Source organism: Esox lucius, chromosome 3, assembly GCF_011004845.1.
Source record: "Esox lucius isolate fEsoLuc1 chromosome 3, fEsoLuc1.pri, whole genome shotgun sequence".
Lineage (NCBI taxonomy): Eukaryota > Metazoa > Chordata > Actinopteri > Esociformes > Esocidae > Esox > Esox lucius.
In genome coordinates this window covers 34,393,603-34,408,894 of record NC_047571.1, presented here as the reverse complement: position 1 = coordinate 34,408,894, position 15,292 = coordinate 34,393,603, and the positions used below count along the sequence as shown (strand labels likewise).

Genomic DNA, 15,292 nt, shown 5'->3' with positions numbered 1-15,292 from the left:
TCGGCTTTCTGATACGTCTATCAAAGACGTAGGCGGGATTTGGTTTGTACCACCCAATTGTTGGCCTTACAGTATTACTTCTCACGTCGTTAAAACGCGTATTCAGAGTAATAAAAGACAAATAATATAGTGGCTACCATATGACGTAATCCAATCCAATGTGTAATTGTAGGCTAAAGTGTACTAAAACCCTTTTTTTTAACTGAAGTATAAAAAAAGACAAGGAAAACGTATTAATAAAGCAACGCCCTTTTAATGACAAGAGGGTTTAACAAAGGTTTAGTCTGACTGTAGGTTGGGTCCCACGCCTTTCTCTTTTTGAAAATAAAATGCTATCTATTGTTAGGTATTCAGGGACTGGCACTGAAGGACATTGGTGCAATTAGCATTAGAAGACTATGGCAATGCTACAGTATTTTCAGAAGTATACAGTAGTTGTCATCTTATTTTAAATTTGAAAAAACCTAAATGTGTCCGAACTATTAGAAGTGACTCAGCTGAGTGTTGTCTCTAGTTTCTTCATCAAGCTGTAATTTAACAAAGAACATGGAATTGCTCTGGCGAAACTAGCCCCCATGCCATTGTAGTAGCCACGTAATCCATGCCTCTTGTAGATGCCTGTAAATCCCCGGAGGACACTTGTGGGTGAAGTTGAAATGAAAGCTGAAAGATGGAAATAACATGAGCCTTCACTTTATAGGATGTTGTACATCTAATTTCCATAGAAAGCAGCGCTTTGTAAACCTCAAAGAAAATACAACACACAAATGTTTGATAATTTGTTTGTAAATTATCTGACCAAACCAACCATTGACCATTACAACTGTCACTATGAATGGATCCAAAACATTCTGTAAAACTACATGTCTCATATTAAATGGAGGTTTCATATAAATTATAGAGTATTTGGTTGCAGAATCACATTTTGGGAAATCAGGCATATAATTATTATTACTAAATATCCTAACTAACAGATCTCAATAGTGTTGTTAACAAAAATCGCTGATACTTAGCTTAAAAAACAATAACCCAACACAATAACCCAAACCTATTGTTACAATCACCTTGAGCTTGCTGCTGAGTCCTGATCACAGCCAGGGGATAACTGGTCATCTGGCCAGCAGAGAAGGCCATGAAACTAAAGAAGAAGAGCTGCCAGTCATTGTTGTAGTCCGGGTGGGTCTTAGCCCAACTCATGATAGACTGTGAGAGAGAGGGAAGAGAGACAATGAGGTTCATAAACCTGTCCCAGATGGCCCCTTACATTTTAAATTCCACAGTGGGAAATGAACCCAGCGTTGCAAGCCTTACGTTCTACTAACTTAGCTACAGAGAATGTTGTTGGGAGAGTGTTATAAACACCCCAGCCAATCTGGGTGTGGATGGGTTGGAGAGGGTTGTCACCTGGTGAACGGCACACTCCACCCCCGCATACGGAATCATGCAGAGGATGCTGGGTTTGAAGCCCCTGTAGAAGGAGGCCGCTGATTCCTTCTTGTAGATGGACCGGGCACACTCCATCATGCCACTGTAGGTCCCCGCCCACAGGTTCAGCCTCACCTTCAGGACCTGGTGGAGATAGAGCGAGGTCATCTTAAAGGGACCAAAGTGGCCTTTAAAAGCACTCAAAACAAAAGTAAATGGTCTGTATGAAGTATTGTACTGAAATTGGATTTTTGAACAATGACTGGAGTTCGATAGATATTAGTAATCAGAGAGATCTAAGTTCCCCCAACCATCATGCCCTATAGGACCAATCAGTCTAATTTTGCAAATGCTGGATGTCTATGAAAAGACGGATAATTTACCCAAATTTGGTCAAACCTGTGCCAGAAGAGGCGCATATACTGTGTGGCCACAAAGCCATCACATGAATAGATATGGCGCCACCATGTGCATTTATTTGCCAGACGACTCATTTAAGTTGGCTTCCATCAACACACAAGTCATACTGGGTATGAAGAGGTCCCCTGTCATAGCTGGTACCTCTAGAGGATAGAAGACAGCGTGAGCTGCTGCCCCGGACAGACAGCCCAAACCAAACCTTTGTGGTACTGACACATTCTCCTTCTGCTCGTCCTGGGTGTACCACTTCAACTGGGGAGAGTGAGAGAGTGAGAGAGTGAGAAAAAGAGAGAAAGGGGAAAGTGGGAGAGAAAAGGGAAAGATGGGTGGAGAGAGGCAGGGGGGTTGGGAAGGTGGGAGGGTAGATGGGACAAAAGGATAAAAACAAAGAGGGATGAGAGAAAGCAAGTGTAAAGTGTCTGTATCCTAACTTTATCAGTCTTATCTCAGATCAGATAGTTACCTCAGAATAGAGCAGACACTGTTACCTCAGAATAGATCAGACACTGTTACCTCAGAATAGATCAGACACTGTTACCTCATTATAGATCAGACACTGTTACCTCAGTATAGATCAGACACTGTTACCTCATTATAGATCAGACACTGTTACCTCATTATAGATCAGACACTGTTACCTCAGTATAGATCAGACACTGTTACCTCAGAATAGATCAGACACTGTTACCTCAGAATAGATCAGACACTGTTACCTCAGTGTAGATCAGACAGCGTTACCTCAGAATAGATAAGACACTGTTACCTCAGAATAGATCAGACACTGTTACCTCAGAATAGATCAGACACTGTTACCTCAGAATAGATCAGACACTGTTACCTCTGAATAGATCAGAAACTGTTACCTCATTATAGATCAGACACTGTTACCTCAGAATAGATCAGACACTGTTACCTCAGTATAGATCAGACACTGTTACCTCATTATAGATCAGACACTGTTACCTCATTATAGATCAGACACTGTTACCTCAGTATAGATCAGACACTGTTACCTCAGAATAGATCAGACACTGTTACCTCAGAATAGATCAGACACTGTTACCTCAGTATAGATCAGACAGCGTTACCTCAGAATAGATAAGACACTGTTACCTCAGAATAGATCAGACACTGTTACCTCAGAATAGATCAGACACTGTTACCTCAGAATAGATCAGACACTGTTACCTCTGAATAGATCAGAAACTGTTACCTCATTATAGATCAGACACTGTTACCTCATTATAGATCAGACACTGTTACCTCAGTATAGATCAGACACTGTTACCTCAGTATAGATCAGACACTGTTACCTCAGTATAGATCAGACACTGTTACCTCATTATAGATCAGACACTGTTACCTCATTATAGATCAGACACTGTTACCTCAGTATAGATCAGACACTGTTACCTCATTATAGATCAGACACTGTTACCTCAGAATAGATCAGACACTGTTACCTCAGTATAGATCAGACACTGTTACCTCATTATAGATCAGACACTGTTACCTCAGTATAGATCAGACACTGTAGAGTTGTCTGGGGGGTTCCCTTCAGCACATTGACAGCGTTCCCCTGCCACATGGACTTCACGCCCCCTGCTGTCAGCTCCCTAATGCCCTGAGAGAATGGCCTGGGTCCATACACCTACACACAGTTTTTACATACAGACACAAATGCAAACACACACCATTCACATTGAAATAATTTACACAAATACATACACATCTGGTAAGAAAGCTTGGTCTGCAGTCCACAAATTCATAGTTTATAGGTCTTAGGGCCATTGTAGTGTACCTGTAGCTGTGTTTTAAAGCGGTCGATGGGAGCAGTCAGGGTTCTGGACACAGCGTCAGCCAGCCCGGCAGCCAGGACAAATCTTCTCCACACCCCTGAGCCAGCGGAGACATCCTGGGGGAGTTCCAGGGCCATCGTGCGACTTTCACCCACGTCAAACACCTGGAGTACGATAGACAGACAGACCTCCATAAGGAGACCAGACCCTCCATAAGGAGACCAGACCCTACGCAATGAGACCAGTTGTTCCATAATGAAACCAGCTCCTCAGTAATGAGACCAGATCCCCAGTAATGAGACCAGCTCCTCAGTAATGAGACCAGATCCTCCATAATGAGATCAGTTCTTCCATAATGAGACCAGCTCCTCTGTAATGAGATCAGCTCCTCTATAATGAGATCAGCTCCTCCATAATGAGACCAGCTCCTCCGTAATGAGACCAGCTCCTCCGTAATGAGACCAGCTCCTCAGTAATGAGACCAGCTCCTCAGTAATGAGACCAGATCCTCCGTAATGAGACCAGCTCCTCTGTAATGAAATCAGCTCCTCCATTATGAGACCAGCTCCTCCATAATGAGACCAGACCCTCCATAAGGAGACCAGACCCTACGCAATGAGACCAGCTCTTCCATAATGAAACCAGCTCCTCGATAATGAGACCAGCTCCTCAATAATGAGACCAGCTCCTCCGTAATGAAACCAGCTCCTCGGTAATGAGACCAGCTCCTCAGTAATGAGACCAGTTCTTCCATAATGAGAACAGCTCCTCTGAAATTAGATCAGCTCCTCAGTAATGAAACCAGATCCTCAGTAATGAGACCAGCTCCTCAGTAATGAGACCAGTTCTTCCATAACGAGAACAGCTCCTCTGAAATTAGATCAGCTCCTCAGTAATGAGACCAGATCCTCAGTAATGAGACCAGCTCCTCAGTAATGAGACCAGTTCTTCCATAATGAGAACAGCTCCTCTGTAGAGATCAGCTCCTCCATAATGAGATCAGCTCCTCAGTAATGAGACCAGCTCCTCAGTAATGAGACCAGCTCCTCAGTAATGAGATCAGTTTTTCCATAATGAGACCAGCTCCTCAGTAATGAGATCAGCTCCTCTGTAATGAGATCAGCTCCTCCATATTGAGACCAGCTCCTCCGTAATGAGACCAGCTCCTCCGTAATGAGACCAGCTCCTCAGTAATGAGACCAGTTCTTCCATAATGAGAACAGCTCCTCTGTAGAGATCAGCTCCTCCATAATGAGATCAGCTCCTCAGTAATGAGACCAGCTCCTCAGTAATGAGACCAGCTCCTCAGTAATGAGATCAGTTTTTCCATAATGAGACCAGCTCCTCAGTAATGAGATCAGCTCCTCTGTAATGAGATCAGCTCCTCCATAATGAGATCAGCTCCTCCGTAATGAGACCAGCTCCTCCGTAATGAGACCAGATCCTCAGTAATGAGACCAGTTCTTCCATAATGAGAACAGCTCCTCTGTAATGAGATCAGCTCCTCCATAATGAGACCAGCTCCTCCGTAATGAGACCAGATCCTCCATAATGAGATCAGTTCTTCCATAATGAGACCAGCTCCTCTGTAATGAGATCAGCTCCTCAATAATGAGATCAGCTCCTCCATAATGAGATCAGCTCCTCCGTAATGAGATCAGCTCCTCAGTAATGAGACCAGCTCCTCAGTAATGAGACCAGCTCCTCAGTAATGAGACCAGATCCTCTGTAATGAGACCAGCTCCTCCGTAATGAGACCAGATCCTCCATAATTAGATCAGCTCCTCCACAATGAGACCAGATTTTCCATAATGAGACCAGATCCTCCCTAATGAGGTTCTCACCAGAGTGTGTTTCCATGATGAGACCAGCTCTCCCAGGTTCTCTGCTGGGTTGAGGATGACATGCTGAAGGAACTCTCCCCAGTCCACCGTCATACTACTGTCCTCATCCATCCTGTCAACAACAACAAAAACAACATCAACAACATAACCAACAACATCCATAAGCACCAAAATATTGATAGTTGGAAAGAACATATTGAGGAGTTTCAGGAGTTCAGGAGTTTCAAACATCCAACATGGGTAACTAATCAATTCAAGTTATTGGGTAAGTATATCAAACTTGTGACTGATCCTGTATAGAGGACAATTTTAGACATTTTGTGTTTTCAGTGTACTCTTACAGAACTCATTGAACACTCAATGTGGCCCTCTGGACCTGGTTGAAGGCCCAACATGGCTCATGGACAAAAAACCTTGTTTGACACCCCTGATCTTAAATTCCATTGCAGTAGTTTTTCACTGAAGTATGCATTGTGTAGATTTGTGGACAAAATAATAAGTGAAATGTGTTATTAATGTTTAAGTAAACATTAAAGGTGCACTCCAGGACAGTTGAACAAGTATAACAATGTTGTGACATTTAACACAAAATAAACAATTTAGTACACAACTGTGCCATGCCATAATTTAGTTGGTCACCATTGTAGATATTTACTGATCTGACTGCTAATATAAAGTCAAACTACAAACATACAACATTTGATTGGTTGAAACACATTAAAGAACCTGTTTGGGCCTAAGAACAACCTTCTAACTACTGGCTGAAATTATACAAAACCTCTGGAGTGCATCTTTTAGTACAACACAGTCTCAGTGTGAAGTCATGCAAAAACAGGGAAACCCCAATGCTTCCGAGTTCAAAATGGAGAAAGGCATGAGATATTTTGGATTTCTGACCTTAATCCTAATCCTAACCTTAATCCTAACCTTAATCATAACCTTAATCATAACCTTACCCCTAACATGAATACTAACCTAAATCCTAACCCTAATCCTAACCTTAATCACAGAGGAGTAGTTATCTAACATTAACCCTTTTGTTGTTTAACCCCTAATCTGCGTTTTGTTGTCTACAACCTTTTACCTGAGTTCTATAAACCGCAGCGATTCCCTCCAGTGTATACATCTGAATTGGGAGTCCCAATAACAATTGACATTACTTTTCAAAAAATGTTGTGCAACTTCACTGTGAGACTGTATTGTCTAGTTTGTCAATACATGCAATTATCTTGTTATTCCATCAAAATAGAGGGCTCAAAGGCAGTCTTACATTTGTATTATTCTTTTTGCATTCTGCTTTGATATGTTCACTCCTAACTCCTTAAACAAGTCTACGATATCCTCCTGGTCAATGACCCCTAGTCAGAGAAGACATCCAGGGTCAAAACACCACACGCACAACCTGGATTGGGGTTAATTCCACTTAAATAACAGTCAACTTTCCTAAATTAGCCTCAAGTTTGGGACGCCAAGTAACACAATGGTTTTGTTTCCGTGGCATTAATGTGGCCAGGTGATCGATGTGGTCTCCTCTGGTGCATTTGTGCCAGCGAGAACTTCTTGTTGTGATAAGAAGCATAACAGATTGGCAAAATGGTCATTGGAGGACACACTTCTTACCTGCAGTGTGTTTGATAATTTAAGGTATTGTCCATTAGGATTTCATCAAATTTGCATGGGAGAAATACTGATCAAATATTAATTTCAACTCTCTTTAATGTTTTTCAATTACTGCATTTTATTTAATTTTTCTTCTAAATATACCAATTTAAATGGAATTGACCCCAGTCCTCCTTATGACATGGAACATCTTGTTTAGGGAACCAAAACCGTTCATGAAGTTTCTCAGAGGAGGACTGCTGATGTATGAGCAGGCAATTACGCAATGTAATCAAAATAATGCATGCAAACCTCCATCAGACTTATTCAAATGAATAAGGCCTTCATGCATAACATAGCATTAATAGGGTTTTGCTTTTGATGAATACAAGTTCAATAAATCAACACTGACTATGCTAGGGTAATTTCCAAACAAAACCCTATTAATGCTATGTTATGCATGAAGGCCTGTGGTTCTGAGCAAAAGAAAGACAAAAGTATGTTCAGGGTGTCCCCTGTCACTGAAGCCCCAAAGACAAGGGCCCTATAGAAGGGACAGACTGTGCCCAAGCACCACTTACCGCTGCTATTCCTGTCAAGAGCTTGAAACTGAATTCTCCATTTCTTCTCTCGGTCCCTCATATAGGTTAGGAATTCGTCATAATCCAAACGCCCGTCCTTGTTTCGGTCATATTTATCTACGATAACCTGCGATGAAAGTTCAAAGGCGTTAATCTGTCCGCACAGCACGAATAGACAAATGACACGTTATACTCTTCACCAGTTATGCGGATTGTTCGGTAAATTTGAACAATCCTCACATCTTATTTTATTTATCAATTTATTACATAATAAATACCTGTGCTTTTTTATTCGCGGACGGAATGATGCCAATTTTTTTCATCTCATTATGAAGTTCATCCACAGAAATGGACCCGTCCTTATTCTTGTCTAGTTTCATAAACAAACCACGAAACTGGTCCATGATTATATGTAGCAAAAAATGTAATGATGGCAAGGAATAATAAAATGCATATAATTGCACAAATGCTCTTCTTTATTAGCGTTACAATAACTGCTAAAAGGTAATGCGCTTTTTTGTTGCGTGAACGCTGAGTCATAAGCAGAGGCTACACTTCAATGCGGTAGATGCTCCTCTGCGCTCACATATTTGATGATGAATCGATCGCCTGCTGTGTAGTCGTGTGTAATCCACGAAACATCCGCATACATTTCCACCACTGTCCAACAGATGGCGCCGTGGCTGCGCCGAAGAGACCACGCCAGTGTGATGCCCGATGCTGCCGCGTGTTTCCCTCTTACCTATTTCCAGGGGAGGGCTGTCAGAATCAGGCGCAAATAAAAATAGAACATGACTACTGGTCCCATGACAAAAAAATAACATTTGAATACCCGGTGTATATATCTCTGTTAGGTAATGTTGGCTAGGTAGGTCTTTATATATCCTAATTCAAATCTTTCTGTAAGGTCAGAGGTCAAGCATATTGTTTCAGAACACTGACCTGCTGGAATGGTCCAGAGGTGGGGAGAATATGGGGGGGGGGGGGGGCAGAGGTCAATGTCTGGGGATCAGAGTTAATCTGGATATATCTACCTCATAGCCACAGGGAGAATGTCAATGTTATTTCCTTGTTTTCTTTTCTCCTGACCTCCTGGGCTCCATCTCAGGTCACTCCTCCCTGCTGATCTCAACCAATGAGCTTTGAAGTTAAGGTGAGAGGAAAGAAGGCAGGGGATGAAACACCATATTTGAGAGACGCCCCAGCAGATCTGTCTGGGTTCCCTGTCCCACTATGACCTAAACTGAAAGACAACAGATGTGGGAGAATTCTTAATTAAAGTGACCATCTCACTGTCTTGTCCTCATCAAATCCAAGTCACAGGTCTGTAATTACTGAACGGGTGATCAGTGGCATTGTCGGCCCGGGAAAAAGGGGTAGTAAGTGTGTAGGGGTCTAACGTGTAGAGGGGCCCTCGAAAATGTCTGAATCTTGAATAAAGAGGGGAGGGGCCCTCAGAGATCGCCTAGGTACTGGGCCCACAATTTTGTGCTACTTCAATGTTCTGCAAGGCTGCAAGGCACCATGTTCTTTTCAGTCGCATGTCGCCCACTCATGTGTGCGGGTGTTAAAACCGGCGTGGGAGAAAACTGATTACACATTAACAGATGAATCGAAAAAAAATTGACCAATATGGGAAATGACGTGCTTCAGCAGCATTTAGATTCTAGAAAGAACCGTGGATTCCAGCGAGCGGAGAGAGCGGCCCGGTTGGGTCAGACGCAAGGGGGGGTGCCTGCTATTAAAAGGGGGTCTACCCGGTGGGAGGGGGCGGGCGATAAATATCACAGGGTCCACAGCGCTGAGTAACCACTCTCTAAACGTCGCTATATCATCACTCTAGCGGTTCACTGCTCAACTGTCTGGGTCTCCGTGTCTGGCGTTTCGGTGATAATTGTGGCTGAGAGCTGAGGTTTAGGTTTTCCTCTTGCCGCTATATCGGAGGACACTTTCTCTGGTCCCTTGTTTTTTGTTGGATATATTTTCCTAGCGGACTGACAGGCAGCGTCAGTCGAACAGCGGGTTTATTTTCTCTTCAGCCCGGGGCCGCATCGAGGGAACTATGGGGAAAGACTATTATAAAATCCTGGGTATAGCGAAAGGAGCGGCCGAGGAGGATATCAAAAAAGCTTACCGAAAACAGGCTCTGAAATGGCACCCGGATAAAAATAAGGGAGCCAACGCGGAGGAGAAATTTAAAGAGATTGCAGAGGCATATGAAGTTCTCAGTGATCCGAAGAAAAGAGAGATATATGACCAATATGGCGAGGAAGGTAAGCAAATATTAAGCTACATACTCCACGTTCAGTGTTGTCACCTTATTCTAGTGCAGGTTTGTAAAAACAAGTCCAGAAATTTAGGTTTGTATGTAGCCCAATTTTATCAATCCGGTCGTTGAGATTTTTTGTCATTTCATCCACCCTACCGTGGAGATTATTTTCTATTTTGTTCTCCCGTGTTGAGATTTTTCTGCTCAGTTGATAACATTTTATATCAGTGTAGCCACCCAATCCATGAAAAGGATCAAAAACCTTATCCACCAGTGGTTATATGCACGCACATTAAGGTTGGTGTAATTAAAATATAATTGGCGATGATCCAAGCCATACGGCCCTTAGTCTTTATTAACCACATCTATTAAAGAAGGCCACTGCCTTTCACCATTATCTTACGCATCTATAACTGCTAATAAATGCATAATATTAATAAGCTAATATGCAGTAATTTCGACGTTGCCATGGTATCATATATGTCAGCACATAATAGGGAGAGATGAATCCTGGTTGGTTGGTATAAAAAAAAAAAAAAGATATACATAATATATATACCCAGACAAAAATAATATGAAAATGGTTGTGCTAATGTCAGACTACTGTGCAGTAGTTAATGCTGACCATGTCAGTGAAGGCCGTTTGCAGCTCAGGGCAGTTTAACCATTATAGTTGACGCTGGAAGAAGCAGATCGTCTCTGTGCCGTAGACACGGGGTTTCTGTAGGGTACACCTCGATCCAGGCCGTTAAGCCTCTGTCTTAAACTTGGCTTTGGTTTAGTTTGTTTGGTTGGTGAGGCTATTTAGCAATTAGCGCTGATAGCATTTCAATCGGTCAGGTCACTCAGTCTGAGACCCTGAAATCCTTGTTCCCCTTGCCTCATAAGGGCCTTCGAGGGGCATTGGTAACGATGCTTTTTCAGGTGAAAGTTGCCAGTGTTCAGAGGAATGTTGGTTCGAGGCCCGAGTGGGGCTGTCGCATATCAGAAGGAAGCAAAGCAGTTACATTTGAACTAGGGCCGCCTGATATTGGAAATAACTGGCATTGCCATGTTTTGTTATTCTGCTATATATATTGAGATTTGAAAAAATACAGGATGTCTTCAGAAAGAGCTTTGGCTATCAACATGACAGTATGTATCCTTCATTCTTACACAGCCCCATCCTCTACAATTAAAATTTATGAAACTCATGAAAATGTATATATTTCAGAACAGGTTGCTAGGTAATAATATGTAACAGTAATAATATAGCAATAGCAACAGTAGTAAAATAGAATGCGCAATTGGGCATAACTTACCAACAGTCTCTGGCCAAAGTACTGCAATCTGGTCCACTTGTTCAGGTGCAGCCTTCACCATGTTCACGACATTGTCTGTTGTAATACAGACTAGACGACTCTCATCTAGGCCCCAGTCAGCTAAAGCTTCTCTCATCCCTGTTGCCATGTTCTCACTTGTATGATCCTCTGGGAAAAATGCAGTTTGCAAACAGCAACTTTTCAGGTGGAAGTCCTCATTAATAAAATGTATGGTCAGACTTGTAGGCCTCTGTTGTCCGGCTGGACCACAAGTCTGTTGTTGCTGCATAATATTCCACTTGTGACAGCTCTGTTTCAACTTGCATTCCTCGTACAGCTCTGGGATGACAACGTGAGAAAAAGAGTTGCGTGACGGCATTACGTACCGCTTGTCAAGCGACCAAATAATGTTTTTAAAACCCTCTTTGGTAACCGTGTTAAATCTGTGATTTGGGTTTTAGGCCGGGTGTTTTGTAAAAGCACTTTGTGACAACTGCTGTTGTAAAAAGGGCTTTATAAATAAATTTGATTGATTGATTTATTTGTCTCTGCCGTTTGGAACCTTTCTCATACTGTGTAATAGTGGCAAAGGCATCCAAAAAGATTTTTGCTTTGGACGGCATTGAGATGCTTTGCACTCGTCATACGAAGATTTGTGGTGCCGCCTTAAATGATCAAACTAATTGGTCGAGTTGTGGCAACAGTTGCTAGGCACTCTCGACAAAGTACCTGTTTTTGGTCAACATCATCCTGTCTGTAGCCGAATTATTTCCATGTAAATGACAATGACTTTTTGCAACCAGATTTTTGCCTGTTCCTCGCTCGTCATTTCGTCACGCGCAAGCAGTGCCTGCATGTCAACGAAGTGCAGCAACGAACCGTGTTTAAAACAATAATAATAATAGACTGTGTATCCAATAACCCATAAATCAGAGTAAATGACCTTATATCAGACAGATAGAATGCTAGTTTTCCATTTGAAAACAATAAATATTGTAGACTGATATATGTTTACCGTACTAAATCATACGTTCTGCGATGTGACTATTGTGGATGCGTACATCGCAATGTCGATGCTGAAACGATATAAAGGTGCAGCCCTACTTTACACCTTTGGGACTCTTTGCTCGCTTCTATTGTAGGCTAATGATCCAAGCCCAACCAGAGAAAGCATGTGCATAATGGTCTATGTACATAATCTGAATGGTTGACAACCTGCATGTCATTTCCTGTCAGGTCTCAAAGGGGGCGGCGGCCCCGGAGGCGGACCAGAAGGCCACGGCAGCAACTTCACCTACACTTTCCACGGTGATCCACATGCCACCTTCGCCACCTTCTTTGGCGGCGCCAACCCCTTCGAGATGTTCTTCGGCCGCAAGGCAAACGGGCGCGGCCCGGGCGGTGACGACGAGGACATGGAGGTGGACGGCAACGACCCATTCGGCTCGTTCACCTCGTTCAATCTGAACGGGTTCCCACGGGAACGTCACGTGGGGGTCGGAGGTCAGCCGAGGAAGAAGCAGGACCCCGCCATTCACCACGAGCTGCGGGTGTCGCTGGAGGAAGTGTTTCACGGCTGCACCAAGCGGATGAAGATCAGCCGCAAGCGGATGAACCCTGACGGCAGAACCATGAGAACCGAGGATAAGATACTGACCATAGAGATCAAACGAGGATGGAAGGAGGGCACCAAGATCACGTTTCCCAGGGAGGGGGACGAGTCGCCGAGCACCATCCCAGCTGACATTGTGTTTGTCATCAAGGACAAGCCACACCCACACTTTAGGAGGGAGGGGTCTGACATCGTGTACCCAGTGAAAGTTAGTCTACGCCAGGTGGGTGGGGTTTCCGCTCCGTGGGTCTTGGCGACTGGCCGACATCTCGATATGAGAAGGCTGTTATATCATATAATTCACAATGAGGAGGAAGAAACAGGAGAGGAAGAGTAGAGGAGTGTGGAGAGACTGGAGGCTTGTAGCCCACGCACCGAATGTGTAGAAACTGCTTATATGGTTGGCTCTCTCCTCCAAACACTCCACCTCTGTCTTTGTGACTTTGACTCAGTTCCGTTTCAATATTTTGAGAGGGAAGACAAAAAGTGTCTGTAATGGGCTCTCCCAAATGGCCCCTATTCACTATTTGGTGCACTACTTTGGTACACTACCCTGTATGGGTCTAGTCTGAAGTAGTGGACAATGAAGGGAGTAGGGTGCCATTTGGACAGAGCCTGAATGTGGTCGTCATTATTCAGACCTCAGTGACGTTTAATCCAACAGTCATTATAATGTGTTAAGGAGATAACCAATGTGTTAAGGAGATCTAACCATGAAGTGTTAAGGAGATAACCAATGTGTTAAGGAGATCTAACCATGAAGCTGACAGAGATTCAGACCGATAATAGTTAGATAGTGGTGTGTCTGTGTGAGCGCACGTGTGCGTGTCTGTGTGTGTGTGCGTGTGTGTGTGTGCGTGTTTTCTGTCAACATGGGAAGATGTAAACATGCACATCCAACTCGTCCGCTGCAGGATAAACAATATTAGTAAAGATATTCCACAAAAATGAAATATAATAAACCTGACAGATTAAGATCCGTTTGAGATCGAAACGTTTGTCAATCTGTGCGTTTTATTATATTTCATTTTTGATGGAGCATTATCAGAGTTGCGGACTCTCTTCTATCTTTTCTGTCAACATGTCATTGACTCTCTCTCTCTCCTGTCTGGTTGCAGTCATTGTGTGGTTGCTCAGTGACCGTCTCTACAATAGATGGGAAGACGTGCAACATGAAGATCACGGACGTAATCAAGCCAGGGACGAGGCAGACTGTGGCAGGGCAAGGCCTCCCCCTCCCCAAAAACCCCGAGCAGAGAGGGGACCTGGTGGTGGAGTTTGACGTCAACTTCCCTGAGAGTCTCCCCACCAATGCCAAGGATGTCCTCAAAAGGCATTTACCTGCCTCCTAAAAGAACAAGCTGAACACGCGGAGAGACAAAGACCAGAGTGACGGGCGTGAAGACACACACACACACACACATGCACGAAGACACGCACACACACACATGCACAGAGACACACACACACACACACAGACATCACTGACAGCTCAGATGGAGCCCCTTTCTATAGAATGTGAATTTATATTTTTTATGTATTTGGTGTTTTTTTTTATAAATACCATTGCATGCTGCGAAGTTGATAGAAGTGCCAGTAAATGTGTTGACGAGTAAACTCTTAAATGTGGGTTCTGCCCACACTCACCTTACGCTCCTGTTTTCTCAATCAAACTGCTCCCTCACTTATGTTATACTATTATTACTGTGTCGAACAGTGAGGCCAGTGAGTAGGTATATGGCCAATATACCGTGGCTATGGGCTGTTGTTCCTAGGCACAATTTACTGGCATACTGTACAGTACTGTTCATTTAGCCAATGAAATGCCTCGTTGCAATTATAAACTGGTGACCAAGGTATGTGCCACATCGTTCAACCAGTCAGCATTCAGGACCCAAACCCAAAGGCTTATAATCTATGATAGTATGTATGTTCTCTCCAGACACAAGTAATGGCCTTGATTAGGCTGTGATCCACATCGTATTTCCTGAGCCAAGATTGTTACCAGCAAGGCACTGAACATATTTTCATAATAAACTACGGTATGATCTTTTTTTGAAAGGCTCTTTTACGTTGATTCTCTGAAGTGACAACACAACCCTGTATGGAAAAGTATGAAAAAAGGAATGAGTGAAGAAAATATAGTCAGTATTGGTGTGTTTGTGAGTGTGTGTGTGTGTGTCCACAGCTGCTACACCTGACTGAGTGTTACCAACAAAACAATGTGAATTAGCACTGGGGCTATCCATCACTGTTCCACCAGGGGGCGCCACATGACTCAACAACAGAACCACTCCCAGTATGAGGTCCTGTGAACTGGGCAGGAGCCCAAAATGGCTGTGCGTTCCCCAGATAGAGCAGGCCGTTTCCTAAAGAGTGTGGTCAATAGTAGTGAAATTGTGATATCAGGGAGGCCTCTTCTGGGCGGATCTCCTTGATGTA

At 43.4% G+C, this 15,292-nt stretch overlaps 2 protein-coding genes across 2 annotated transcripts; one reads left to right on the top strand and one right to left on the bottom strand.

Annotated features, from left to right (window-relative positions):
• Window positions 1-237: 237 nt before the first annotated feature.
• Window positions 238-8,887, bottom strand: slc25a24l (solute carrier family 25 member 24, like). The gene is made up of 12 exons (XM_013133399.4): window positions 8,703-8,887; window positions 8,255-8,427; window positions 7,947-8,038; window positions 7,669-7,795; window positions 6,759-6,846; window positions 5,489-5,600; window positions 3,647-3,808; window positions 3,359-3,496; window positions 1,987-2,097; window positions 1,405-1,569; window positions 1,065-1,203; window positions 238-663 (listed from the first exon to the last, which is right to left on the bottom strand). The coding sequence occupies exons 1-12, from the start codon at window positions 8,705-8,707 to the stop codon at window positions 494-496; spliced, it is 1,482 nt and encodes a 493-aa protein (XP_012988853.2). The 5' UTR covers window positions 8,708-8,887; the 3' UTR covers window positions 238-493.
• Window positions 8,888-9,475: 588 nt separating this feature from the next.
• On the top strand, window positions 9,476-14,904 carry dnajb4 (DnaJ heat shock protein family (Hsp40) member B4). The gene is made up of 3 exons (XM_010905547.3): window positions 9,476-9,941; window positions 12,475-13,073; window positions 13,969-14,904. Exons 1-3 carry the CDS (start codon window positions 9,731-9,733, stop codon window positions 14,200-14,202), a joined length of 1,044 nt encoding a protein of 347 aa, XP_010903849.1. The 5' UTR covers window positions 9,476-9,730; the 3' UTR covers window positions 14,203-14,904.
• Window positions 14,905-15,292: the final 388 nt, after the last annotated feature.

Excerpts from the sequence above, each read along its gene's own strand:
- dnajb4 (XM_010905547.3), top strand. The coding sequence starts at position 9,731 with ATGGGGAAAGACTATTATAAAATCCTGGGTATAGCGAAAGGAGCGGCC. Across the intron at positions 9,942-12,474 it reads TGACCAATATGGCGAGGAAG|GTCTCAAAGGGGGCGGCGGC; the intron begins GTAAGCAAATAT and ends ATTTCCTGTCAG. Across the intron at positions 13,074-13,968 it reads TGAAAGTTAGTCTACGCCAG|TCATTGTGTGGTTGCTCAGT; the intron begins GTGGGTGGGGTT and ends GTCTGGTTGCAG.
- slc25a24l (XM_013133399.4), bottom strand. Across the intron at positions 6,847-7,668 it reads TCTTGACAGGAATAGCAGCG|GGGTCATTGACCAGGAGGAT; the intron begins GTAAGTGGTGCT and ends TTCTCTGACTAG. Across the intron at positions 3,497-3,646 it reads GCTTTAAAACACAGCTACAG|GTGTATGGACCCAGGCCATT; the intron begins GTACACTACAAT and ends AACTGTGTGTAG.